Raw genomic sequence first — 25,611 nt, 5'->3', positions numbered from 1 at the left:
TTGCTCCAGGTTACCCTGGCACAGCTGCAGCTGCTGTGCTGGTACAGCTTTGCCTCTCACTAACCCATTCCAGCTATCATGCAAGTGAGCACTTGTATCTTGCTCCACATCCAAGCTCACAGCAGCTTCCAGCTGTACCTTCCACGTGGAGGAGTTTTATTCTGCATTCAAATGGCTGCTGGGTGTTTGGTGGGGTTGGAGCTCAGCACCTCTGACCAAGGCAGGTTTTCTAGTTAATTAAAAATCCTGCTTTTGGAGATTTGGTAGCAAAGCTCATTCAGATCAGGAGGCAGCTGCTCATCTTCCAAATACAGTGCTCACTTCTGAGTAAGAACAACAGGTTTATGCTTGGATTTGATTCATCTCTCCTGCCCTGCCATGAGGCATTGTATAATGATGTCGAGTTTAAGAATAAAGCAATCTGTTCCCAGCACCTTCCTCTGCTTTCCCTTCACGTCTTTCATCAATGACTGGCAGCACATGAAATACTCAGGCACGGAGCAGAGCTGCTCTAAATGTGCTCAGCCCTTTCCCTTACTAGGAGAGGAGAGGGTGTTACTGGGGAAGAGGAGTGACAGAGAGGGGAAGGCTTAGCAGCAGGACAGTTTGAATTTAAAAAAAGAAAAAAACTAAATTTGAACTTACTGAAGTTTCCAGAGAACACAATTTTGATGCAAAGACACAACTGCACCCAGAAAAAAAGCTTCACCAAGCAGATCCCTTCCTTCCTTCCACCCTGAGCACACACACCTTGTCCTCAGAGGCTTTAATATACAAACACCACCGCACAGCCAAGTTCATGGCAGGCACCAAACCTCTGCAGGGAAACCATCAGAATCCACCCCACCAGGGCAATTTTTCCCCCCATGCAAAGCAGGTGCTCCATGAACACAAACTGAAATCCTCACTGCCTGATGCTCTTCTCCAAGCTCGACACACATTTCCCCTCCTCTCCTGCCAGAAGGGCCTCAGCCTCCTCTCCATGCCCTGCAAAGCCCCAGACACCCCTGGTTTGCAAAGGGCAAGGTGGTCCAGTGCCATCAGAGAGCCCCTTTCACAACCACAGTGCTGACTTGCCACCAACAGATGTCAGGAGACATCCTGGGAAGAACCCGAAGCATTGCTTTCCCTTCACAAAAATATTTTCCCTTCCATTTGCTCACTTGCTGGCACTTAAGTGTGTTTTTATCCCCAGGTCAGTGCTCCACAGCCTCGGCTGGTAGGAAAAACTACTACTGAGGGCTTCTTCATATTATAAAATACAGCAATTTCCAGGCCAACTAAGTGCTTTTCAATATCCAAAATCTTGACACACACAATAAATCATGCTGTTTGACAACAACCAATGCTTCAGAGTTTAAGACAGAATAAACAGGTCAGTTCATTATTTAAATAGGGCCGATCATTAAGTCAAAGCAACTTGTTTCAACTATTTCTGCCCACTGATCTAACAAAGCAGGTACTTACCCAGAGATGAGGGAGCCAGGCCAACCACACAGGCGAAGCACCAAAATCCATCGTGGGGCAATGGATAGAAGAGAAAGGAGAAGAGACACTGGTTAAAAAGCAGTTCCAGCTAAACACGAAAAACCCATGCACCCAGCAGAAAAACCCGAGCCACAAAGCCGAAAGCTCACACTTTTACGCACATGAGCAAGGCAACAGAGCAAACTTCAGTATCTGACTCTTCCAGAAGTGAAGGTGGAACCGGATGTTCACGGTCAGACACTTCTTAGAAATGTAAACACCAAGTGTGGAAGGGAAAAAAAAAAAAAAAAAAAAAAAAAAAAACCCAACCAAAAACATCAGCTCGGCATTACCTAACGCTGATTACACAGCGAGCAGTGACGCAGGCAGCCCATGGCCGCCGGCCTGCGGTGAGTGCCGCCTCGCGAGGGCCCGGGCCGCGCTCTGCCGAGCTCGGGCACACCGGGCTGCAGGAGCAGCGGGCTCCGAGGAGGCTGCGGGCTGGCCCCGAGCAACTCCTGTGCCCGTCCAGCTCCTCCGGACTTACATAACTTCTCGTGCAAACTTCTGGAGGGCTGGACACAGCCCAACGCCGCCGGTCCCGGCTCCACAGGGCTCCAACTGAGCCCTCTAGTGGGCTTCAAAAATTCCACAAAACACCAGAGCTTTAATTTAATTAACACTCGGCCAGAGGCCTCTAAACCCTAATCCTCTCAACAAAAGGATCATCAAGTAAATGAAGATTCAAGAGAGCAACGTGCTCCCAGCCGCGGCAAGGCTGGCTGTGTGCTCCGGCAGGCACACTCCGGGGCCTGAAATTCAGCCCATGCAACAGCCCACTGAGCGTACAGAGACCTGCCTCACATAAGCACAGCCAAGCACTCGTGGCACAAGTTGGACTCAACAGTCACCCTGCCATGCCAGAGAATCACAGAGTCATGGAATGGTTTGTGTTGGAAGAGACCTTAAAGCTCATCTCATTCCAACCACTACCACAGGCAGGAACACCTTCCACTAGGCCAGGTGGAAATACGGGCACAAGCCCATACCCATCCTTCGGGATGCACCATGATGCCGACAGTCCTGGTGCCATCATCTCCATCAAGACTGAAAACCCAAGCTACTGAACCAGGAGAGCAGCTGGAGATCCATTTTTTTTTAAGTGTTATTATCCAGCCTGGATGCTGGTAGAGAGCAGCTCTCCTGTCAAGAGGCAGCTTCAGTCCCTCAGCTGAAGGCTGGGAAAACACCTCCATCTTGCCCAGCCTTGCAAGTATGAACAGCAAGAAGGGCTCTCCTCGCCAAGAAACTAGGGTGTACCTTGGCAGAAGAACTCACTGCACACAGGGTGTAGGCAGGGAAAAGCCTTCACAATCAAAGGTTCCCAGCCCACATACCTCACCCCAACGTGACAGAAATGGAGATTTTGCCCTTTGCAGGTGGCTCTCTTGGAAAGTCACCTCCAGCTTCAGAGTCACACAGAGGATCCACAGCAGCTGTGAGGAGCACATCCATGAGACAGCTCATTGGAGTGCTGAACAGGAGCAGAAGAGCTTAATTACAGGGCAGGAATCATTCCCTCTGGGTTTGGATGCCAGCAGCAGCCTCAGCAGGGCCATGCTGTCCCACAGGACAGGCATTCCTCAAAAGCACGTGCAGCCAATGTCACCTCTGCCCATGGTGAGCGGGATCCCAGCTGGAGCTGCAAATGGTCTGCAGAGCCTCAGGCTCCAAATGTGAGAAAACAAAATGAGGAGGAATTCAGGTGTTGCTTGCAGAAAAAACTTCTCTGCCAGCAGCAGCCTGCACAGGTCTGGAGATGCTAGTGCAGCTCACTTATAGGCATTGGTCCCCTTATTTTGGTGCTGTGTGTGAGCACCCCAGTCTCCAAAGCAGCTTTTGAGGCTCAAATCACTCAGTTCACCAGGACAGACACAGCAGTAGCTGCTGGTGGGGTACACCCCAGAGGCTGCCAAAACCTGGCAGGGTTTTTCAGATGACTAGGAGATGCTTTAGTGTACTATCTCTCCTCAGACCAACACAGCCTTCCCTGGAACCTCAGCCCTCTAGGGTGCCAGCCAAACTGGTCACAGACCCTCCATGTTTGGGACTGAATGCTGGACAGCATTCACAGAGGTTTCCATTTCTAGTCTTTGCCCCTATCTCCTCCCTGCATCTCCTCAGGATGTGCCTTCAGGATAGAGTTGACACGTCAATGCCTCCTTGCCCAAGGATGCAGAACAACTGCTCCCAGAGCTAATGAGGATGTCTTGCTCTGACCCTGAGCAGTTTTCAGCATACCCAGCATCAGCAGTCCTCTCTATGTTCACCTCCTGGGAAAATCCGAAGAGCTCCCATCTCGCCAGCCTGGGAAAGAACACAGATGGTCACGGAGATTAAAGCACACAGAGAATTAACTACCCTATGCAAATGAGCTTCTTCATCCAGCCCAGCACTGCCAGGTGGTTCGAGGTCCAGCACTTGGATGTGATCATCATGGCTTGCTGAGCTCGGATAACAGCCCTGTATTGACTAGGACAGGGGTCAGGAAGCTGTTTGTAGGGAAGAAGGATGCAAACTGCCAGAGCCAGGCAGCTGCCAAAATCATATTCACCTCATGCTACAGCAGAAGAAAAAACAGCAGCGCCAGAAACAACCCTGGTCAGCAGCACAGATCAATTCCGCGCTTGTATATCTTGTGTGTTCCCACTCAAAGGTAACTCACATGGTCCAAGCAGTGCTGCAACCACAACGTGAGCCATCTGCAACTCTGGACACTGCTCACACAGCACCAGGTGCCCACAGGATGGCAGAAGAAAACCCATACTGGCTCCTGCTGCCTTTCCTAGAAGGCTGAAGTCTTGGCACCCAGCTGAGGCATGGGATCTGTCAGCACAGCACACTGGGATGGAGCCACATAACTTTCCCAAGAAAGGCAGGGTTTCTCCAGGCTACCTCTCAGGGAGGAGCTGCACCTCAAACCCACCAGCAACAGGTTTAGGTCTTATTTCATTTTTACTCAAAACCATTTTACTTTACTTTAACACTTAAAAGAATTTCCAACAGGCGGTAACATCTTGCTCAGCCAGCGCCCAGCTGCCAGTGGATCCTTAGGGCCAAGTTTCAGGCCATGTCATGATGAAGATGACTGTGTTTGCTATTAAAAGCCTCCACTCTGCACCCAAGGAAATTCTCAAGCAGTGCTGACCCCGTCTGCCAGCCTGTGAGCCTCTGAGCAGCCACGGATTGGCCGAGGTCAATCCCGGCCATACGGGAGGGGTTCACCTCCACGTCGGACACGGCACCTCCAGCACAACATCAACACAGACGCACAAAGTCACGTTACAGCTCAACGTGGCTCTGTGCCGGGATAACATCTGCCCTCCCTCGTTCCCACACTCAACATTTGAGTTCACCCGGGGGCAGGGAGGCAACTCGTGCTGTCCTGTCCAGTATAAACCCTCAGCACAGACAAAGACCTCCCCTCAAGTTCTGAAGTGCCTACAAGCAGCTTATCCATCTCCAAGGGGTTTTGGAGAGTGGATACAGAAATACAAGGCCTTGTATGGCTGGTACTATCCAGTGAGCACCTAAATCATCACAGCAATTAGAGGGATCAGGTCATGGAGGTCACATGCAGCATGATACACAGCTGTCTTAACACCCTGGTGATGCTTTGAGGCATCAGTCCACCCCACTTCCCCCCACAAAGCTGAGGTCAGTGTCAACACCAAGTTTTCCAGGCCCTAAGGCTCAGAGCCTCCCCATAGCTGCCCTGCACTGTTTTGTTAGCAACACCTACCAGGTTGCTGTAATGCCACTGCAGTCAACTCCAAAGGCTCCCAGAACATGCCAAGTCTTATGTCCCCTCCTTAAATACAGCTCTGATCAACTGTGGCCAGATGTAATTATCTACATAAAAGGCACTCAAAGCCACGTCTAATGAGAGGATGTATTCATGCCATTAGGCTGAGGTTCCTCCTCCTCTGCTGCTTTCCAGGGCTCAAAAACTTGCCTCACAGTAAGTGGACCAGCAAGAACTTCACCCCATTCCTTGTTACAAAACCTGCCTTTCCCAGGAATGGAAGGAAAAGTCAGGTTTCTCAGTCATTTATCCACAAACGAGCAGAAAACATTTTAACAGGATTTCTTCATTTAACCGAATAGCACACGGCAGCTTTATTTGTCTTGGCAAAGGGCTTTGGGGTGAGCAAATGGAGGAGCAAGGGCAGGCCCCAAAACACATCCAGGTCAAGCCCGCAGCTTTACACAGGCCGGCATGGGCCTGGGGTGGCTCACACAGCCTCAGCATCCTCCCAGAGGGGTTCCCAGCTGCCCCAAATCACCACAAAGTCACCACCAGGGTTGACACAGCACAACAAGACAGCCCAAGTTCCCATCAAGCCTCTTCTCCTAAAATCTGCCAATGAGCGGCAGTTTTGGAGCCTTCCTGGAGCCTCAGAGTCTGACTTACGGGAGTTGAGACAGCAAAAAGCTGTTCTGATGCGACATTTGTGTCGCGACACAGGCTGCTACGAGCCAGGAGCCCAGATGGTGGTTGTGTGAGCCCTGCCCATGGCACCCCATCCTCATCTGGTAGTCCAGGCTTTTCTCAGGGGGGAGTCAGGAGGGGACTAGACACAAACCATACTAATTGGATAGACAGAGAGTCCTGCAGCCCTACAAAGCTGCAAGCAGCTGTTCAGAACCTCTTGTAAACCACAAAAATAGTTTCATCTACAGAGAATGGATTAAACACCACAAACACCCTTTTCTTCCCTCTGTGCAAAGAGCATTTTCCCCCACTGCGGTCCCAAAACAAAATCCAGCCCTGCAGATCAAACCAGGAAATTTAGCAAACTTTGAGCATGAACAATAGCAGGAGGATTTTCCAGACCTTCAAGCTTGTTTGGCAAGTCCCAGATTATGTAAAGCGCTGCTCTGCCATTGTGAGGGAAGCCATGCCCTGTGCCAGAGCCAGCTGGCACCACTCTGCCCACCCAGCACTGCCTGCACCAACAAGGGCAGCAGGGCTTGTGCAACTCCACAGACTCCTTCCCAGGCACTTCCACTGCAGCAGCCACTGCCTTTCATTTTACACCTCATTGTTTTGTGATTAACCATCTTCCCAGGGTCTCGGTTTTACAACCCATCCTGCCCAGGTGTTTGGTGGCCTGGACTGAGTCTCCTTTGTGTCTACAGGGCGGCTTTACCATGCCTGTGCCCAGAGGTGAAGGATCCTTTCCATGGCTTAACTAATCCTTGGCTTTTCTGCCAACTGATTCATGCCAGAGGGCTGAAGCTCTTATCGCTGTGCACACATCCTCTGGGAAAACAATACAAGAGCCTGAACTCATTCCACATTCAGCACCCAGCTGGAAAAACCCCTGAGGCAGGCAGGATGGGTACCCGACTCCACGAAAGACCCATGTCCCCTGCAAATGGCCTCCCACGTGGTCCCGGTGCATTTACCTAATTAAGACTTAATGAAGTAGGGAGATCTATTGTGAGCCTGGCAGGGGAGCAGATGTGCCCCCTGAACCCGGCCATTGCCAAGGAAAGCATACTGCTGTCTCCAGAGTGAATCAGCAGGAAAAGCTCAGGCCGGGATGCTCAGCCCTGCAAATTCCAGACCCCAGTGCTTTCTCAGAGCAGGGATGGAAAATGCTCTGGTCATCAGCAGCCTCTAGTGGGGAGAGACGGGCAGCCGTGGTGGCTGCTTTGGCCAGACCCCAGAGCCACAGCCAGCCCACCCTCGCTGTTCCCACCAGCTCAGAAGGGAATGGCATGACAAAGTCCCAAAATCATGGTATGAGGGACCCGAACCATCATGGCCTCATTGGGATAACCGCTGCGTGAGACCACTCATCCCTCAGGTGCTGGTCCCAGGCTAAATAGGGACAAGCAACTGCAGCCCCTCCTGGGAAATCCCAGCTCAGAGCTCACATAAATCACTGCATGAAGCAAAACTCATAAAAAGGACAACCAAGACATCCCCCTCCTTCCTGGGCAGCTCAGTGAACCACCTCTGGGCTAATGATGGGTAAGTCCGCCCCCTTCCCAAATCACACCTTCAACCACAGTATCCAGCGTGGCCAAGAGCCTATTATGACCCTAAACCTCCAGCCACCACAGCCTCAAGCCTCTTCCTGCAGCTTTGAACACAAAGGTGAAACACTGCTTAGCAGAGATAGGACAATTCCTGCCCTCTGGGACAGGGACCACCTGCAGCCTGCCTTCCCCTCTGGGGAACAGCTGGGGAGGGAGCTCAGGAAAAATCTTGCTATATAATAAATCAGTGGCATAACTCCAAAGTGCCCTCCTCGGAAAACGGCTGATGTTTTGCCTTTTCTCTGAGAAATCCTTTCCCCACTACTGGCTCCAAAAGGACCGTGCCAGCCTGAGGGACCTGCGGTGTGGAGCAATGCGGCTGCAGGCAATTCCAGCAGCTGCCAGGCTGCGCATCAGGAAGAGGGAGCCTCATCCCAGCAGCACCGCTGCAGATGAGAAGGCACTTTCTCTCCTCAGCAGGTTTCAAGCCCTCTAGGAAAGGCCTGAAGTTGCTCCTAAGCGCGAGGAAAAGCGAAATGAAGGGACAGGAGAGGCCCACATCCACAGAACATGTTGAGCACAACCATGAGAAGCAGTTTGATGCACAGATCAACTTTTTGCTTCTGCTGATTTGCCATTATCATCACCACAGGCAGAAGCAGCACGTGCCCCACTTTGTTAGAGAAACTGAGGGGCTGCCAGCACCATGAGCTGGAGGAGACCCACGTCTACATAGGCCCCGGAACTGGGAGAGGAACTGTACTCGTGGGGGGCAAATTGTTCCGCAAGTTTCAGCTGCCTCTTCTCAGAGACAGGCATGGTGCAGCTGCACCACCACAGGCACAGCGGCCATGAGCAGGGCAATGGCTCAGAGGCAAGAGAGCCTCGATTCTATGTCACCCCAACTTTGGTGCAAGTTACTCCCACGGACTAACCAGGTTACTCTGGCAGAAACAGGACTCAAAAGAGGCGTGACTCTGGCTCTCTCCTACAGCTGCATCTGTGCTTCCACTAAACCTCAGGAAGAGAGCACAGGGATGCACCTTGCAAGAACCCAACTTGCTCCCAAGCTCCAGGGCAACTTCTCTCCTAGGAGGCAGCAGAGATTCCCTGCACCATCAGCCTTTCCCATGCTGGCCGTTTGCTCCAGCTCAGCTGTTCCCACTGCCAGGCAGTGGCAGAGCATGTGTGATACATGACAGTGCCGGGGGCCGATGGTGCACCCCAAACTTGGGCCCTGCACACCTCGCACAGCCTGACCTCATGCAGGGCCTGTGTGACTGACACCAGCCCCCATACTGCCCGACCCCTGGCTCAGCCTCACAGCCCCACCGCAGCCCCTCCTGCTCACACAAACTGCAGAACAAATGCTGGTTTTCCCCATGCGGGAGCCGCGGCGTAAGTCAATCCTCAGGCGAGGAGGCGGCTGCCGGCAGCGCCGAGCCAAGGCACACCCCTCCATTGCAACACAGCCCTAAAGATAGTCACTGTCCCCCGCTGTCCCCTGCCATCCCACCAGCCGCTCGGACCCGCCACCGGCACAGCCAATGGCACGGACTAACGAGCAGATTCACCAGAGCAGGTTCACCAGCCTCTCGTCCCACCACGACTGCAGGAGGGCGAAATTCAGGAGAGGAAGAGATTGCAGGAACCGCCGGGCACGTCGCACTCGCCTGTGGTTGCAACATCAGCGCAAAGTGTCCCCGTCGACGAGGGGACGTGAAGACATCGACCCCCCCACGGCGCGGGGAAGTCGATGGGAGGTTTCAGCGCGGCCCCCACCGGGCCGGGCCAGGGATCGACGGCAGGAGCAGCCCCCGCCGGCCCGCAGCTCTGCCACTGCCGCCTGCTTTGGGAACCGTCCCGGCGGGCACAGACGGTGTCTCGGGAAGAGATCGCGGCTGCCCCGAAGCCACAGGCTGAGCTGCTGCATCTCTGGCACAGCCCCAGCAAGACCGAATGCTCCAAGAACCAGAGCTGGACCCAAATGCCAAACCGGGAGCTGCCACCTCCCAGGAAGGGACACCAGTGCTGCTGCCGTGACTGTGGGGTGCAGGAGGGACCCTACTCCCCGAGGCTGCACCTGCCTGCTCCTCTCCACTGCACCAGAGGAAACAACAGTATGGGGGGAAACATCCCAGGGCTGGCCACTCCCCGTGAGGCAGGGCCCCATCCACCTCCTGAGCATGAATCCACTGTGGGTGGCCCTCCACCCCACATCCTCCCCTGCAGCCCCAACTCAGTCTCTAGGACAGCCCTAGTACACCCCATTTCCCCCACACACAGCCTGACCGTACTGGGGATCTCCCCACTCAAAGCACCTTCTGCCCTTCTGCCCCATAGGCTGCAGGTACTTCCCTAGTCTCCCCCAGCCCCTGAACATCCCCCATTTCTCCATAACCCCTGCTTCATATCTCAGTCACTGTGGGTTCCCCCACACCTAGACTGACATCCCCAGCCCCCCCAAACCCTTGAGCACCCTAAACCACCTCACATCCAGCTTGACCTCTACGGGTGCCCTGGTTCCCGCAGCCCCAGATCACCCCACATCCAGCCTGACCCCACCGGAGACCCCCTGCTTCATAGTACCCCATGTCCCCTGGCAACCCCATCACTCCATAAACAGCCTGAGCTCCCATGCGCTCCCACAGCACCACAACTCTTCCTATAACCCCGCAAGCCCATGACCAGACTGACCCACCATGGGTCCCTCTAGGGAGCCCCAAATCCTCCAGAACCTGCCTGACCCCTATACTCCCCAAAGCATCCCAGGACCCCCACAGCACCCCCGCACCCCATAACCTGCCTGACCCCTACAGCAGTCACCCTCCCCTCAAAGCCCCTCTCGCCCCATAACAGGCCTGACACCCGAAGAACTTCACCTGCCCCCGCTCACCGGGGCCGCCACTCCGCTCCGCGCTGCCTCCACCTGCACCACCGGCCCCGCCCCCACCCCTTGACGTCACCACACGAGCCCCGCCCCCATTGGCCGCGCCCACTGGCTGCCGCCCCCGCCCGTCAGAGCGCGGAGGGGGCGGGGCCAACGCGCGCCGCTGCAGTGGGCGGGGCCCGCAGGTGACGAGGAGGGGTGGGGCCAGGAGATTCCTCCATTGCTCCCGTGACGTCATAGGCCCAAATTAGGAGAAGGTGCCCCCACGGGTTCCCCCCGCGCCGTGGCAGAGCTCCAAAGCCCCCCAAAACCGGCAGAATCAGGACTTTTTTTGATATTTTTCCTTATTTTCATATCTTCCGAAGTTTTCTTAGGGAAAACCCCGTCCTTGCTGGGGGCTGGAGGAGCCGGGGGCGTCCCCATCCTTAGCCCACCGCAGGAGGCTGCGGCGTGGCCGGAGCCGGTAAGGGCGTCAGGGTCACTGAAGTGCCCCCAAACCCGACCCCATCCCTGGGCCACGCCCGGGTTATCGGTGCCGCGCAGGCGGCGGCTGCGGAGATAAGGCGGAATAGGGCCCCCGCGAGGACGGGGATGGAGGTGGCGGCAGGATGGAGCTCGGCCCCGGCACCGAGGACCTCGCTGCCGTCTCCGTTGGCTTGGTGGCGGTGGCCTTGCGGTGGCACTGGGTGCCGGGCTGGGCTGGAGTACCCAGCGGACACTCCTGGCGGGTGGTGCCCGGGGTCACGCTCGGAGTCCCCCCCAGCAGCCCAGGGGCCCCGCACGCCCCTGTACCCTGCCCTGGGGACGGGGTGTCCCCATGGGGAGCTTCCTAGTGCCATCTAATGGTCACCGCCCTGGGGACACCGGCGAGGACCGCCACTGTGTGTCCCCCGCTGCCTCTCCCGGGGCCTTTGCAGCCCCCGGAGGTGCACGGGCCGGATCCTGCCCCGAGCTCAGAACCTCAGCACCACGCAGCCCAGGCATGACGGGTTTGTTTGTGCCCCCTCATGCGCCCCTCCCTGGAAGCCCTGAGCCTTCCCCGGTGAGGCTGAAGGTTTGGGAGCAGGAAGAACCTCTAGGCCCTTGGGAGCGGGAGAGGGGGGAGTCCCTGCTAATGTGATGAGAGGGGGATGAATCCATAAGCTGTTAAGCCACTGCAAAGCCCCTCGCGTTCTGGCCCTGTTATCACCGACTTCTGTTCACATCTGCTCCCAGGGTTATTTTTAATCTGGTATTAAGGACTTGTGGGTCCTTCAGCAGGCAGAGGGGGGCTCTGCTTGTCCCCCTCCACGCCGAGGAGGGAGGAGCTGTGTTTTCAGGGCTGCAGAGGTGTCTGTGAAACACGAACATCAATCCTGCTGCTATTTGGGAACAGGAAAAGAGCCCCCTGTCACCCCCTCCCCTCCAGCACCCAGCCATCAACTCTCCAGAAGGTCCCAGCACTGGGGAAAGGTCAGCAGAGGAACCAGGCAGGAGCCTCACACAAAGGGATGAGTTCAGAGATATAAAAAATAGAGATATTTATTAGCATTGAGTAAAGTGCAACCTCAGGATGGTTTGAGACTCAGCAACTGTATGAATGGCAGGAGAGATGCTCAGAGAGGGGTAACAGCCTGAGCAGGGCTGTACCAATAGGATTCTGGAACTGTACAAGGGCCTTAGAAACAACATCAGATAAATTATTTACAGTACAAATTGATTACAGTAGGGTGTAGACTCATGAGCTGCTGCAGGCCGAGAGAAAGAACAGAGGCTGGGATGGAACTGGTGTGTCAGCAGTCTGGAAATTCAGGGCAGCAGTTGGGGACAGCTGGGAATGTCCCTTGGCATCAGGCCATCCCCGGGGTGCCCCCACCTCAAAACGCACCGCAACAGGCTCTAATTTGGAGTAGGAAGATATGGTGAGGTGAAGCCTTGGGGCTACTGCTCCTGCCTGGCTGGAACAGAAATTCTTCATGACTTCCAATGGTGATAGGCAAGGATGACTTAAGAACCAGCATCAGGTCCTGTACCTGGATGTTTCTGCTAAAAATCAGAAGATTTTTCCACACCTGACAAGACCTTAGCAGTCCCACAAAGCTGCCAATGTGCTGCTGGACATAACACTGACACTGGCTGCTGGTGGTCTTTCCTGGAGCTGTGGGCTGGCAATGGGGTCCTCTCCTGGCAGAGAGACTCTCCCAGGTCTGTGGCCAGGAGGAAATCCCACTGCTGGAGACACCTGTGCCAAGAGCTCCCCATGGCATTGCCCCAGTAACTCCAGAAGGGATCTGCTCCATTTACAAATAGGAGAATTTCTCTTGCCAGTACCTTAAAATCTCCAGGGAGACTGGAGTTGAACAGTGTTCCTCCTACTTACAAACATCCAGAGCAAAGACTCCAGAGCTGAAACAATTGCAGCCTCACTGTGCATGTGTGAGCTTGTGAGGTTCAGTCTCTCTCTCACCCCAGAGCCATTTCTGACAAGATTAGGAAGAAATTCCTTCCTGTGATGCTGGTGAAGCCCTGGCACAGATTGCCAGAAAAGCTGTGGCTGCACCATCCCTGAAGTGTCCAAGGCCAGACTGTATGGGGCTTGAGGCAGCCTGGGTTAGTGGAAGGTGTCCCTGTCCCTGGCAGGAGGTTGAAACGAGATGAGCTTTAAAGTGCTTTTCAACCCAAACTACTCCATGGTTCTATGAAATGCTCATCAAGGCACTAAAAGCTGCCCAGAGCAGCACCTTCAGGGGACACAGGTCTGGCAGACTGGTCCACCCCCAGTTAATGCTGGAAGTATTCTCAGAATCTGAATCAGGAATTGTGCTCTGGGCTGGAGACAGGCGGGAGCCACATGACTTTGATCCACTATCCCTTCTGGCCAGAGGGACAAGTCTGTAGCTCAAGCCTGTTTCTGGTTCCTTTGCACCACTGTGGGTGGGAGTCAGGGGGCTGGGGCAGCTGGGGCTCCTCCCTCAGCTCGTTGGGAAAACCACAGGGACCACTGGTGTGAACGGTGCTGCTGTGGAAGGCACAGCCCCTCACAGAAAGGGAAGAGGCTGCATTGGCCAGGACGCAGCCACAAAAGCACTGCAGAGTCCTCCTGCACACCTCAGATCTGGCAATACAAGGCTATTGCTGCTCAATCTTGATGTGGTCTCCGATCATCCAACGGTGATACGTGGCCAGGAAGATGTCATTGTCTCGGGGGCAGTCGTAGTGGCAGGAGCACATCTTGATGAACATCATCTTCCTCTGGAAGAAGTCCCCCTCGGGGCAGCGGAACTCCACGTCCATGGTGCTGGTCAGGAACGGGGTGCAGCAGCGCCCATCCGAGCAGCTGCCACAGAACCGGGGCCGGTAGGAGCGGGTGCTGGTGCATCCCGAAAACTCAAAGTGGAGGCTCTGGCGCTGCTTTGGGGTCTGCACACACTTCTTCCCCTTCTAGGGAGAGAGCAGATGAACTACCATGGACATGAGAGGAAAGATGCACTGAGGCCTGTGCTCTGACCCCATCGCTGGGCAATGGGACACAGAGGAAATTGAAGCACAGAGCAAACCCTGTGAGCCAGGATCATTCCCAAGGCTGTCCCCAGCATTTGGGGTGCTGTGTCCCCTCTCTTCCAGCACCGTACCTCACCGTACCTTGGTTTTTTCCATGGAGAAGTTGCAGGGCCGGACCATGCAGAGCCGGGTCTCCTTCTCCAGGCGGCACTGGGGGTTGTTGTTGGTCACACGGGTGGAGATGCCCATTCCGCAGCTCCGGGAGCACATGCTCCACTCTGTGGTCTGCACCAGGCAGTTCTCCTGCAGGTTGTTCAGCTCCGGCTTGTGAGCGGGATCCTCCCTGAAAACTGAGCCATGAAGAAGAGACACAAGGCAAGGCTCAGGGCTTTGGACGAAGAGTGGTAGCTCCGTGGCTGATCCTAACTCAGTTTAACACTTCAGGATCATCAGCAAAGGTCTGGCCCATCCCATGAGATGCTCGGCCTCTCAGCAGGAAGGGGATGCAGGTGGGCAGGAGCCATTTCCTACATAGCCCAGCTTCAGACAGGTCTGCTGTGACACTTCAGGACACAGGAGCTTTCCCATAGCACCACTGAGGTTTCACTTTGTATTGGATCTGGCTGAGCTGGAGCTGATGTTCCCAGAGCAGCCACTCCAGCACTGTGCTCTGCAGTGGGAGCTGGAAAGGTGTTGGTAACACACCAGTGTTTTTGGCTACTGCTGGGCAGGGTTGGCACAGCATCAGTGATATTTCTCCAACATTCTCCCCGCAATCAAGGGGCTGGGAGTGGGCAAGTTCCTGGGAGTGGACACAGCCAAGACAGCTGACCCAAATTCACCACAGGGATATTCCAGGCAACTGCTCCACGTGCTGAAGCCCTGCTGCCCGGGAAGTGGCTGGACACCACTTGATGATGGGAAGTAAGGAATAAATCTATTTTTTTCTCTTTGCTTGTGCACATACAAACTTTCACTTTTGCTTTAGTAAACTGCCTTATCTCCAACCTACAAGTCACTTTCCATTTATTTTCTCCCCCTTGTCCAGCTGGGAAGGAGAGTGATAGAGCAGCTGAGTAGGTTAGACCTAGTGTTTAGCTCTGGAACCCAACACTTGGTATTCACCCAATCATGATGATGCATAAAGCCACCACCAGCCCCAAACCAGCCAGTGCTCCAGATCCACCCCTCTTCCCCAGCAAACAGCTCCTGGCCCCATCCCATGTGCCCCACTGACCTGCCATGGCTGTTCCAAAGCGGTTATCCTCGCTGCCCTCCTCACACACCCACTCCTCACAGCACTTGTTGTGGAACTTCACCCTCCGGGGGTTGGGGCACTCTGGGGACGGCAGGCGCAGGTCATCGGAGCAGAGTGGGATGCAGCCGATGGCCCCGTCCATGCAGATGCACTGCAGCTTGCACGTGGGCTGGAAGCTCTCCCCGTTGAGGTAGATCTTGCCCAGCAGGTCACATGTCGCACCCTCATGAGCTGGGGGAGGAAGAGGAGGAGAAGGAGGAGTAAGCAGAAGGCTGAAACCCTGCCTTGGGGACACAGAGCTCCTGAGGAGGGACAGAGCCCCTCCCCTGCTCTGCCATCCCAGTGCTGGATATATCATATTTGCCTCCCTGGACCCAAGGCTATTCCTGACACTGATTTTTCAGTGCTGGTCCTTCCAAAACTCTCTAGAAAAATATTGTTTCTACTTGGATGAGCTACTAAGCATGATTTTGTCTTTGGTGCCTGTAAAAAGCCTATTTCTCTGTCAGAGTTCTTCCCAACCAGCTCGGAGTAACCGCTCAGTGGTGCTGTGCGAGACAGATTCCTAACATGGCATGTGAGCATGGCTTTGCTCCTCGATACTCCTGGGATACCGATGGGCAACGCTCTTCTGAGAATGGCTGGTTCCCCCATGCAAATGGTACCTACAAATGAAAATGACACTTTGGGCTCATGACCTTTTTGGCCCCTCTGTGATGCACAAATCTCTTCCTCCCTCCAGCCCCAATTTTTTCCAGTTCTCTCCTTTCTGATCTCTGGATCTCTCATCTCCAGACCTCCTACCAGTCTCTGTCTCCTTCCCAATAAAACTTAAATGGGCAAAAAAAAAGGACACTCAACAATATCTGACACAGAGCAGCAACCTTTACTCTGCAGGCGCAACAACGCTCTCCAGTTCTTATGACTGCATTAGCCAGAACTTTCCCAGTGGAAGCTTTCCTGCAGAAATCTCTTACCTGATTAAGATCAAGAATGTTTTCAAGAAGAACCAACTGAACCATTTGAAGATTTCCTTTATGCTCAACCAAAATACTTGTGGGATAGTATCCATAGAGGGAAGCATTTTGCTCTGGTAATTATTTTGATACTATAAAGATCAAGATGAAATATTTTGATAGAGTGGAAAGGGAAAGTTTCAACACAGCCAAATAAGTATTCTAAATAAGTCATGGAAAGTTTTGAGGTTTTAAAAAAATACTTATATGTATGTTTATATATTATTTTTTTTAATTTTATGTTTAATATATTTTTTTCTCTTAGCCTGAAATTAAATGTTAAAATCTCAGAGTTTTCACAGGACAGAGATCTTGATTTTGGACAGTTTTCAGCAGCTGCTGTTTTCTGCAATCCTGAACCTTAAAAAAAAAAAAATTAAAAATCCATGCAAACCTCTATGGGGAAGTTACCAAAAGGAGAGATTTTTGACTGCTTGTGGAGGCTTCCCAGGAAACCTTATCTGTTTTCCCATAAGGCCTGCTCACCTGGGGGACACTGTTTTAGACAGAAAGTGTTTGAATCAGACATGGAGTAAGAATCTCTTTCCATCCCATCCCTATCCCTTGAGGGGACACAAATCCTTCTGGACTGTTCCTATCAAGACGTGCATTTCATCTTGCAACTCTTTACAATGTCATTGGGACAAAAATATTCCTGTGCTCCAACTTTGACATTTGAAAATCTCACTTTTTCCATCAAAGTGGAAGCCATCCATCCACCCTCCCTCTATACAACCATTCATACTTATTTTTAAACACTCTCTTCCATCCCGGTGAGCGGATCATGCTGTTCCCTCTCCTCCCTCCCCTCCCAAAGAACAGCAGCCTGCTCCAGGGGTTGATTGTGTTTTCCAAACTCAATCGCTCTGTTGTACCCTTCATTACCCTTCATGACCTCCCTTTCCCACTGACCTGCTCCCATTAAGGCTCCAAAAGACAGCACCCGTTAAGTGATGAACCTCTCCATTCCCTGGCTCTGCTGGCACCACCCACACCCAAACACCAAGTCCAGCCAAGGAGACTTTTGCCCTTTTCCTCAGGGGAAATGGCACCGCTGAAAGAGCTGCTCTATAAAGCTCTACAGCTCCCTGCACGCCCTATCACCTGCAGGACCCCTACTTTAGATTTACTACAGGATCCTCTCTACCTTTCTGATACTCTGAGGTCACTGCAGGAAGGAAAGGATTCCTCTGAAATATGTGGAATGCGATAATATTACACAAATATAAAATAAGTTTCCCTCTGATGGTTCCCTTCCCATCTCTCCCAATACAGCCTACAGACTGATCTCAACTGAGACACTTTTCCCATGACACCTCAGCTCCTTTCTCCTTCCAACACATCTGCTTATTTGGATAAACTTAAGTCAAAACATTGATCCTTCCTTTCCTCTGATTCACTCCTCCAGCTTCCTTCACTGCCTCAAAAATCCCCCATCTTCCAACAGATCCATGTGGACATCATAGAAACATCACCCAAGGATATTATGGCCCAAATCCTCAGCCCATTTTAGAAATAAATCCTGGCCTGTGTTCACTGCAGTTTCTGCTGTGAAAAGCTTAATTTCTTATTTAAAATCAGGAAGGACAGTTGTGTCTGCAAGTCTGATTTCCTCCACAGCAGGATCTGGGACTCTCTCTCCAAAATGTTTGGATCAAACCTGGATGTCTGGTGAATACAAAGCACCTTTATTAGAAGGATTTCAAGGCTTCATGGAGAGATTTTGAAATGGTGTCTCCCACATTCCTAAGGAAATTGTTCCTGTGATTTTGCTACCTTTCCTCCACAAACAGTCACCTCAACCCCATTTGGAATGAGGCAGCATGGAGCTCACACCTGCTGGATGTCATCACACCTGTGTTTGCCTTATTAAGCTTCAATCCTCAACTCTCAGGTGTCTCAATATCTGCAGAAAGTACCAGGAGCTCACATGGCTTCCAAAAATCCCCAAAATTGGGGAAAGAAAATTAAGTAACTTGTAAAAACTTCCTGAAGGAACAAACACCAACAAGTTAGACTCATTTAGACAAGGGCTAGGGATAAACGGGATATTGAGAATAAATTCTTCCCTGTGAGGCTGTTGAGGCCCTGGCACAGGGTGCCCAGAGAAGCTGTGTCTGCCCCATTCCTGGAAGTGTCCAAGGCCAGGCTGAACGAGGCTTGGAGCAAACTGGGATAGTGGAAGGTGTCCCCACCCATGGCAGGGGGTGGCTCAAGAAGAGCTTTAAGATCCTTTCCAAGCTAAATCATTCCATGATACTAAGATCTGTCTCTGGTTGGTGCTGGATCATTTCCAGAGACATCCAGTGTTGTGGCCAAACATTTCCCTAAGTACTCACAATAAACTGCCAACTCTTAGGTCTTCCTAATTATTCTGAAAAGCTCGAATTTAAGAAAAAAAATGACAGCTCCTGTCAGAGATGGGGCAGAGGAGTCTTATTTTTATACAAAGACCAGGAGGTTGCAGAAATACTTTATTTTCCTCTAGACCAAAACAATTTCTGCTTGCTTCAGAAGGAACTGCTAAAAAAAAAATTCTTTTTTAGCTGAAAAGAGGTGTCACAACAGAAAGCAGTTTCTGCATTTGCATTACCTGACTCTGGAATTCTCATGTTCCACACAGATACAATGTGGTGAAGCAGCTGTTCAGCTCTTCCCACCCACTTGCTATGACCAGAAATATGCTTTGCCTCTTGCATAGAAGCAGCCAAGTGCAGAACACCCATCCCTGGCACAAGGCAGAGGGATTTGGGGTAGGATATTCCAAGGAAAAGTACTTTCAGTAAGAGCTCAGACTGCTGATATCTGCCCAAAAGGTAGAGGATGTCCCCTGAGGATGTCACAGAACAGAGGAGAGTCCCACAGCCCCATTCATGCCTCGCTGGAGCCGTGAGAAGCCAGCTGTGTGTGTGCCAGGGGATCTGCTGTTCCCAGGGCTGGCACTGATCTCCCAGCAGGACACTGGATGAAGCACCAAGGAAATTCTGATGGGTGTTCTGGGGAGGCACCACAGAAAAAACACACAGGGACAGAACCTGCAGCTCTCACCTAAGCAGATCCCACTGCCTCTGTTGATTTTTGAGAAGTCACAGTAGAGTCCCTTGTGATGGTCACAGGGCCTGTGCAAGGAGCAGAGCTCGCCCAGCTGCTGGGCACACACCTTGCAGCAGCCACAGGCATCCCACACGTGGCTGGTACCCGCAGGGCACTGCAGAGCCTGGGAGGGACACTGGCATGGGAACGTGCAGGCCTGTGATTCTACCTGGAAGGCAAAAAGCCATGGAGAGAATGAGTCCATTGCAAGGCAGCCAGACAGGGAGAGAAAAAACATGGCTCTGCTGAAAGCACAGATACCCCAGAAGAGAGGGGGAGCAGCCCTGCTGCAGAGGGGTATATGCAGCTCCCAGTGACTTGCAGGACTCATGTTTTCCTCGTTCTTGTTTCATCTGGAGCTTAAGGGAAAAAAAGAAAAAAGATGCCTCTTGGAAGCAGATCCAAAACAAACAGGACAAGCGGTAGCTCAGAGTCCCCTGCACTGCTCACCCTCCCTGGAAGCAATAAAGTAGTAATCATTAACAGCAAGGAATTCCAAATTTTACACAGGACAACCATCAAAGCCTCTGCACCAGCGTCAGGCCCAGTGGAAGCTGAAAAAGCAATGTGCACAGCAACAGAACTTGCCCAAAGCCAGGCAGTGGGACTGTGGGGATGCTGAAAACCAACCCAGAAGCTGGCAATTTTCATTTTATCCCCTGCATCTCATGTTTTCTTCCTTATTACATGTGCCCTCTCCTTTCCATTTTCCAAGGAACACAGCATAACCAACCTTCCCTGGGACCTTGTGAGTGCACAGATGCCCCCCTTTGGCAGCACTTCACTGGACAGCCCTTGAAAGCCACCCTTGGCTTCATGACACTTCAGACACCAAACAGAGACCAGGCTACAGCTGAAGCAGGATTACCTGCTTTGGAAAACCCAGATGGGTCCAGCATCCCAGTCAATGAGTGTGTGCCATCCCTGTCCTGCATCAGCTCAGAGCAAGAGCACCAGCTCAGCTCTGGCTGTGCCCAGATTTGGGCAAGATGTAACACCCTGACTGTGAACAGTGCAGAACATGTGGTCTCTAGAGATCCTCTGAAACCTCCTCAGAAACATCACTGCCAGCTCCAGCCTGCTTTACTGTTCAGATCCCACCCATCCACACTCCCCCTTGCCCCACTCCATGCACCACTCCACTATTCTGGACACGGCTCAGCTCCCACCCTGACACAACCCTGGCACGTGAATGATGCCACCAAAACACTCTGCAATGCTGTGAGCAGGGTGGAGAGGGAAGCATACAATGAGGCAGACCCCTCACAGCTCTGCTGTCACCCCAGGAGAGCAGCAGCTGAGCTGATAATAGCCTTGGGGACAGCAGGGAGGGAGGGACACACCTTGACCAGGTCAAAAAGTATATCTCGATCTCGTTATGGGTCTGTTTGCACTGTCAGATCCCATCCAGCCCTCACCTGTGAAATAGCTTCCTTGGATATTGTGTCTGTCACCAGTCAGAGTAGGAAAACTTTTCCAGCTCTTTTGACTGTTGCTCTGACTTTAGTTCATGTGGGGTGAGAATGTGCCAATCTTTGTACAGCTGTGTCACCAATACAGCACTGTGGGACTGGGATTGGGCTAAAAATTCCCTCAAAGTCATGGAATATCTCAAGTCGGGAGGGACCCACAAGGATCATGGAGTACCACCCCTGTCCCTGCACAGGCACCCCAACAACCCCACCCTGTGCCTGAGAGTTTTCCAAACACTCCTGGAGCTCTGGCAGCCTCGGGCTGTGCCCCATTCCCTGGGGAGCCTGCCCAGCACCATCCAGGGGAAGAACCTTCTCCTAATATCCATCTAAACCACTCCTGAAAGAGCTCCAGCCACTCCCTCTGGTGGTCCCAAGGGGTGAGTCTTTCCAGAGTCTTCCTGCTCAGCAGGAATCAGCATAATTCTCCTGGATAACTCCTAGCACTAAGAATTTTGGAGACAAGCCTCTCCAGCCTGCAGCCCAGCTCTTCCCAGCCAACTGTCCTGGAGCCACTCACCAGAACCTGGCATGTCCCAGGAATCAATTCCCAGCTGCTGAAGTGCATTAAAAGAACTAAAAATACAGAAATCTTCCCTACTTTTTTCTAGTTCCAGCTGCTGGAGCTGCCAAGGAACATGTTATTCAGTCCCAGATGAGTTGGAGTGGGTGCATGAGATCACTCAAGAGACAAAGCATTCCTAACATGGGATCTATATTAAGATGTAATCCATGCACTTAAGAAAAAATAATGATAACAAGCATTTTCCAATGCAGTGTCAGCCACAGGCCATAGAAAGAAACACTCCCAAAATAGCTCTCCTGCTGAAATGCAAACCCAACCAAGCTCTCTGGGGATAAGAGAATGCAACAGCTTTAAAACTAACTGAGTTGTCTCACCTCTAGAAATGTCCAAGACTAGGTTGGACAGGGCTTGGAGCAACCTGGCCTAGTGGAAGGTGTCCCTGCCCATGACGGGGGGATAGAACTGAATGATCTTCAAGATCCCTTCCAACCCAAACCATTCCATGATTCTACAATTCTGTATTTTTTCTTTCCCACCCTCATTAACCATTGCTGGCACTAGTTATTTCCTTAATAACTCACCCACATAAACTAGCCCACCTGGTTTTACCTTTTGTCACAGCAGCTTCACTTTCTCATTGTATCACAGCTGCTTTTCAGCAGGAGAACATCTGGATTCAGATCTGTTGTATCAGAGACCAGCTGGTAACCCTGCACCCACCTATGCTGTACCTCAGCTCCCCCAGCCATCAGCTCAAAAGCCCAATTTCATCATGATTTTCAGGACCCTTCTAAATACTCCCGGATGCTCCCACCAGTTGCTCAGATGTGTCTCCCTCCATTGCCCAGGAGGTGTTGGGGCTCCTGTTTGCTGGTTTTATTGCTTAACAAAGTGAGCCCGAGCTATTTATAATTCCTGATGCTCTCCTAGGCTTGGTAGAGGAGGGAATGAGCTGGAATGGGGTTTGGCTCACACACACCCAACAGCCAGAGCACTGAAAAACTGCCTGGCTAGGGAGGCTCTCAAGTGGGGAATAGCTGGGAAAAAGTCAACGTTCAACCAACTTCCTTGAGCCCTCCATTACTGAATTTTCTTTCAGAGAGGCTGAATAGTGGATTATATTGGTTTTGCATGGAGCACCCTTCACCCTGCATTCTTCCCAAGAGCTTCTTCTCATTCTTCTGCCCAAAGAACTGTGCTAAAACTGCCCCAAAGAACTGTTCCCAAGAACTGCCAGGATTGGAATTCAGGGCTTTGTTGCAGACCCAAAAGTAACACAAAGCCCAGCACTTCCACATAACCTGCCACTCACCTGGATCCAGAGGGATTCAGCTCAGAGAATCCTGTTTATAATTGTAAGCTATAATTATAGCTTATAATTTATAATTATAAGCTATCATTGTTTATCTTCAACTCCCTAAAGTCTCACAAGCCAGTTCTGGGAAAACTTGTCTAGTTTCCTCACTCTCTGACCAGGCTGTCACATCCACACCTCTGCAGAAAGGGTTGCCCCAAAACTCACTTCTACCTTCACTGGGCGTGCTCCTGACTTGAAGTTCACTACAACCTTGACCTGGCTTCTGCTGAGGATTGCAGAGCATTTCTGTGAACTCTGAGAGCAGCAGAACAGAACAAGAGATCAAGGCCATGGATTTCAGAAGGTTCTAAAGCCTGGAATGTTGGCTCTCCTGGCTTTTCTGACAGCTCTTGCATCCATCACAAACACTGTGTGTGAAGCTGTGGGACCTCCAGAACCCCTGAGTAATGGCCAAGCCATGCCAAAAGTGCCAACACTCAGACCAGAGGATTCCCCTGCTCTGCTCCACTCCATTGTGTGCTCCACCTCTGACTCCCCAGAGCTGTCTGCTCAGCTGACAAGCCAGAACAAGCTCCCTCCCAACTGCCAGAACCAAACCCAGTTACCTGCAGGTAAGAAAAACTGAGAATTCTGAGTTCTTCCTGCTTCATATTTACATAAAACCTCTTTCCCTGCACCCTTTGGAGGGCATGAGTGCTGCAATATGAGCTCCCATCACTGCAGCAGGTCTGTGGCACTGTCTGGATTTCTCATTCCTGACTAATGTCCACAGGAGCCCGGGGAACCAGCTAAGGTAGCCAAACCAAAGAGGATGTTTTAAAATGTGTTTGGGCTCATGACTGCACTCAGAGGGCAGGAAAAGGTGAATTTTCAGCTGAGCTGGGTGTTTGCAAAGAGCTTTGGGAGCCAGAGGTTAATGCTGCATGGTAGAGGTGATATAATAAACACTCAGCTGGTTCTTTAAGTGCTCCAAGACTAAGCAGCCAAAACACAGCTATTCATCCTTCAAACTCCAAATGACTGTGGATAACCCCTACTCTCTCTCCATCTCAGGCTCTAAAGATGCCTTCCTACAGCTGCTGCAGCACATTGTAAAACAGCTCCTTTGGAGAGACACGAACCAGGGACCCCCTTCACAGACAGAGCATGGGGATACAGACACCGGCCCAGGATGAGCCTAAACACAGCTCACAGTAATCCTGGAGCTACTCCCACCTCTGAACAACACAGGAGAGAGATTCAGAAGTAACAGCTCTCATTTTCTGCCTTAATCCACAAAGCATCACAGAATCATTAAGGTTGGAAAAGACATCAAAGGTCATTGAATCCAACCTAATGCTCAAAGAAAGTCAAAAGTCACATTTCTGAGCATTTGGCATTGAGGTTTAAGGAAAATCACCTGTCTTAGAGTGGTGACCAAGAGTCACAGTGGTGGGATTGCTAGTTATTGTTTACATGAGCTACATGGTGCAGCCACAGCTGAGCCAGAGTAAGAATCAAGACGCCCACCCTAAATGGCAGCTGTTTCCCTTAGATTGCAGCCCAGTTCATGCTCTTGGCAGAAAAGGGACTGGCACACACTAAGTACTGCTAGGAGCAGTCCAACAGACCTCACCAACCAGGAGCTGCTTGCCTCTCTCACCACAAGCCCTGCAAGGGGTTCTGTGAACCGAGTTTCATTGAGCCACAAAGCACTTACAGCAATTTAATGATGGCAGTGACATTCCTGATGCTGCTGACATGAGAACAGCACTCAAATGTCCTAAGAGGAATCAGCTGCTCTCTCAAGAACTTGTATTAACAGGAAAACAGGCACAAATCCTGCTCTGGAGCTGATGCAGTCTAATTTTCCCCTCAGGATCACTGCTTTTGGGAGCATATGAGTGGATTCAGTGCCAGCTGGGGAAGGATGGTGATGGTAAGGAATCGGGATATGAGACTGTTACTCTTTGCAATGACAAACTCACTGATTTCCCCTTTCTCTGCTCTCTTCTCCCGCTTCTAGACCAGAGCTGATTTCTGGCTTCCAGGAGTAGGAGGAAACAAAACCCATCCCATGTGCCAGGAGCTCTGAGACCCGTGGATGACACCCGTTACACGGGGCAGCCCCCAGTGGGGTTTAGTTACCCAGGACGTCTGCATCACTCTGCTCCCAGCCCAGCTTCCCTCGGAAACTCAGGAGCAGCGGCAGCCAGGAAGAGTCTCTCAGCCCAAAGCCCTCCCATGCATGGAAGCAAGAAGCAGCAGTGCCGAGGCAGCGCTGCTGCAGGGCCGTACGTACCCAGCCAGCGGCAAGGAGGAGTAGGAGCAGGGTCCGGGTCGCTGTCTGCAGGTTACCAGGCATCCCGAGCACTGCCAGGGGCAGGGATCAGGCTGCCGGCCACCTCCTCCCACCCCTTCGGAGTTTTCCGTCTCTCTGGAGCAAGCTGTACATCAGCTTCTCTTTAAATATCCTCTGGAAGGGGCGGGCCCCGCGCTGCGTGACAGGCTGGAACCGAGCCCCAAAGGGTGCAACAAAAAATGCCCAAATTCCAGGGAACGCGGGTGGATTCCTGCGGCTCCGGCGGTTACGGGGCTGCCACCGCTGCCTGCAGCTTAGTTACTTCCCAGGTGGGTAAATCAAACCCCAGTAAAAGCAGGATTATTATTTTAAAATTTTTCCTCTTTCTACCTCCGATTATGAAGCTTGGCACAGCTTTCCTGCCACAGTCTCCCTTTCTCTATCTACAGCCGCTCCTTTTCGGCTGCAAGAGCTGAGGAGTGATCAAACAGAGATTTGTGGTGTTCAGAGTCTGAGCAGGAGGGAGGGATGGGTCGTTCGCTGCTGTCAGGTACAGGTCCGGCTGTGCATCACCTGTCAGCTCCGGGGAATGAAAGTTTCATGATTAGAACTCCTGCATGAGATGCTGCATATTTTACAAGGCAATGAAAAGCTCCTGGATGAAAGTTTTTCATAAAGGGCAGCAGTTCCCCAAACAGCTTTGGGATGGATGCGGGATCACATCTTTATTTCGGGTCATAATCCTTTCTGCTTGCTGCT

General features: G+C 52.1%; 2 protein-coding genes across 31 annotated transcripts in view; both read right to left on the bottom strand.

Annotated features, from left to right (window-relative positions):
- EPB41 (erythrocyte membrane protein band 4.1) overlaps positions 1 to 10,553 on the bottom strand; it is a 95,037-nt gene extending 84,484 nt beyond the window's left edge. For 10 of the 30 annotated variants that reach the window (XM_041479177.1, XM_041479180.1, XM_041479181.1 and 7 more), the window contains exon 1: positions 10,415 to 10,552. Coding sequence is in view for 1 of the 30 variants with exons in the window: in XM_041479192.1 (XP_041335126.1) it covers positions 3,769 to 3,775 (7 nt within the window). In the remaining 29 variants the exon portion in view is untranslated. Of the gene's footprint in view, positions 1 to 1,467; positions 1,640 to 3,768; positions 3,835 to 10,414 lie in introns of those variants that run through there. The other 20 variants (XM_041479184.1, XM_041479189.1, XM_041479185.1 and 17 more) reach the window with 7 other exon arrangements.
- A 1,693-nt stretch (positions 10,554 to 12,246) lies between these two features.
- Positions 12,247 to 24,975, bottom strand: LOC121360006 (CCN family member 2-like). Its single transcript, XM_041479450.1, has 5 exons — positions 24,853 to 24,975; positions 19,211 to 19,424; positions 15,126 to 15,377; positions 14,030 to 14,238; positions 12,247 to 13,828 (listed from the first exon to the last, which is right to left on the bottom strand). The coding sequence occupies exons 1-5, from the start codon at positions 24,913 to 24,915 to the stop codon at positions 13,517 to 13,519; spliced, it is 1,050 nt and encodes a 349-aa protein (XP_041335384.1). The 5' UTR covers positions 24,916 to 24,975; the 3' UTR covers positions 12,247 to 13,516.
- Between the last annotated feature and the right edge of the window lie 636 nt (positions 24,976 to 25,611).

Source organism: Pyrgilauda ruficollis, unplaced genomic scaffold (genome assembly GCF_017590135.1).
Source record: "Pyrgilauda ruficollis isolate IOZ18807 unplaced genomic scaffold, ASM1759013v1 scaffold48, whole genome shotgun sequence".
NCBI classification, from domain to species: Eukaryota; Metazoa; Chordata; class Aves; order Passeriformes; family Passeridae; genus Pyrgilauda; species Pyrgilauda ruficollis.
The sequence above is the reverse complement of the archived record's forward strand: the minus strand, read 5'-3'. Positions and strand labels throughout refer to the sequence as shown.

Coding starts and splice junctions, on each gene's coding strand:
- LOC121360006 (XM_041479450.1), bottom strand. CDS start 24,915: ATGCCTGGTAACCTGCAGACAGCGACCCGGACCCTGCTCCTACTCCTC. Junction 19,425..24,852: donor TCCTCCTTGCCGCTGGCTGG/GTACGTACGGCC, acceptor TTTGCCTTCCAG/GTAGAATCACAGGCCTGCAC. Junction 13,829..14,029: donor TCTCCATGGAAAAAACCAAG/GTACGGTGAGGT, acceptor CTCTCTCCCTAG/AAGGGGAAGAAGTGTGTGCA.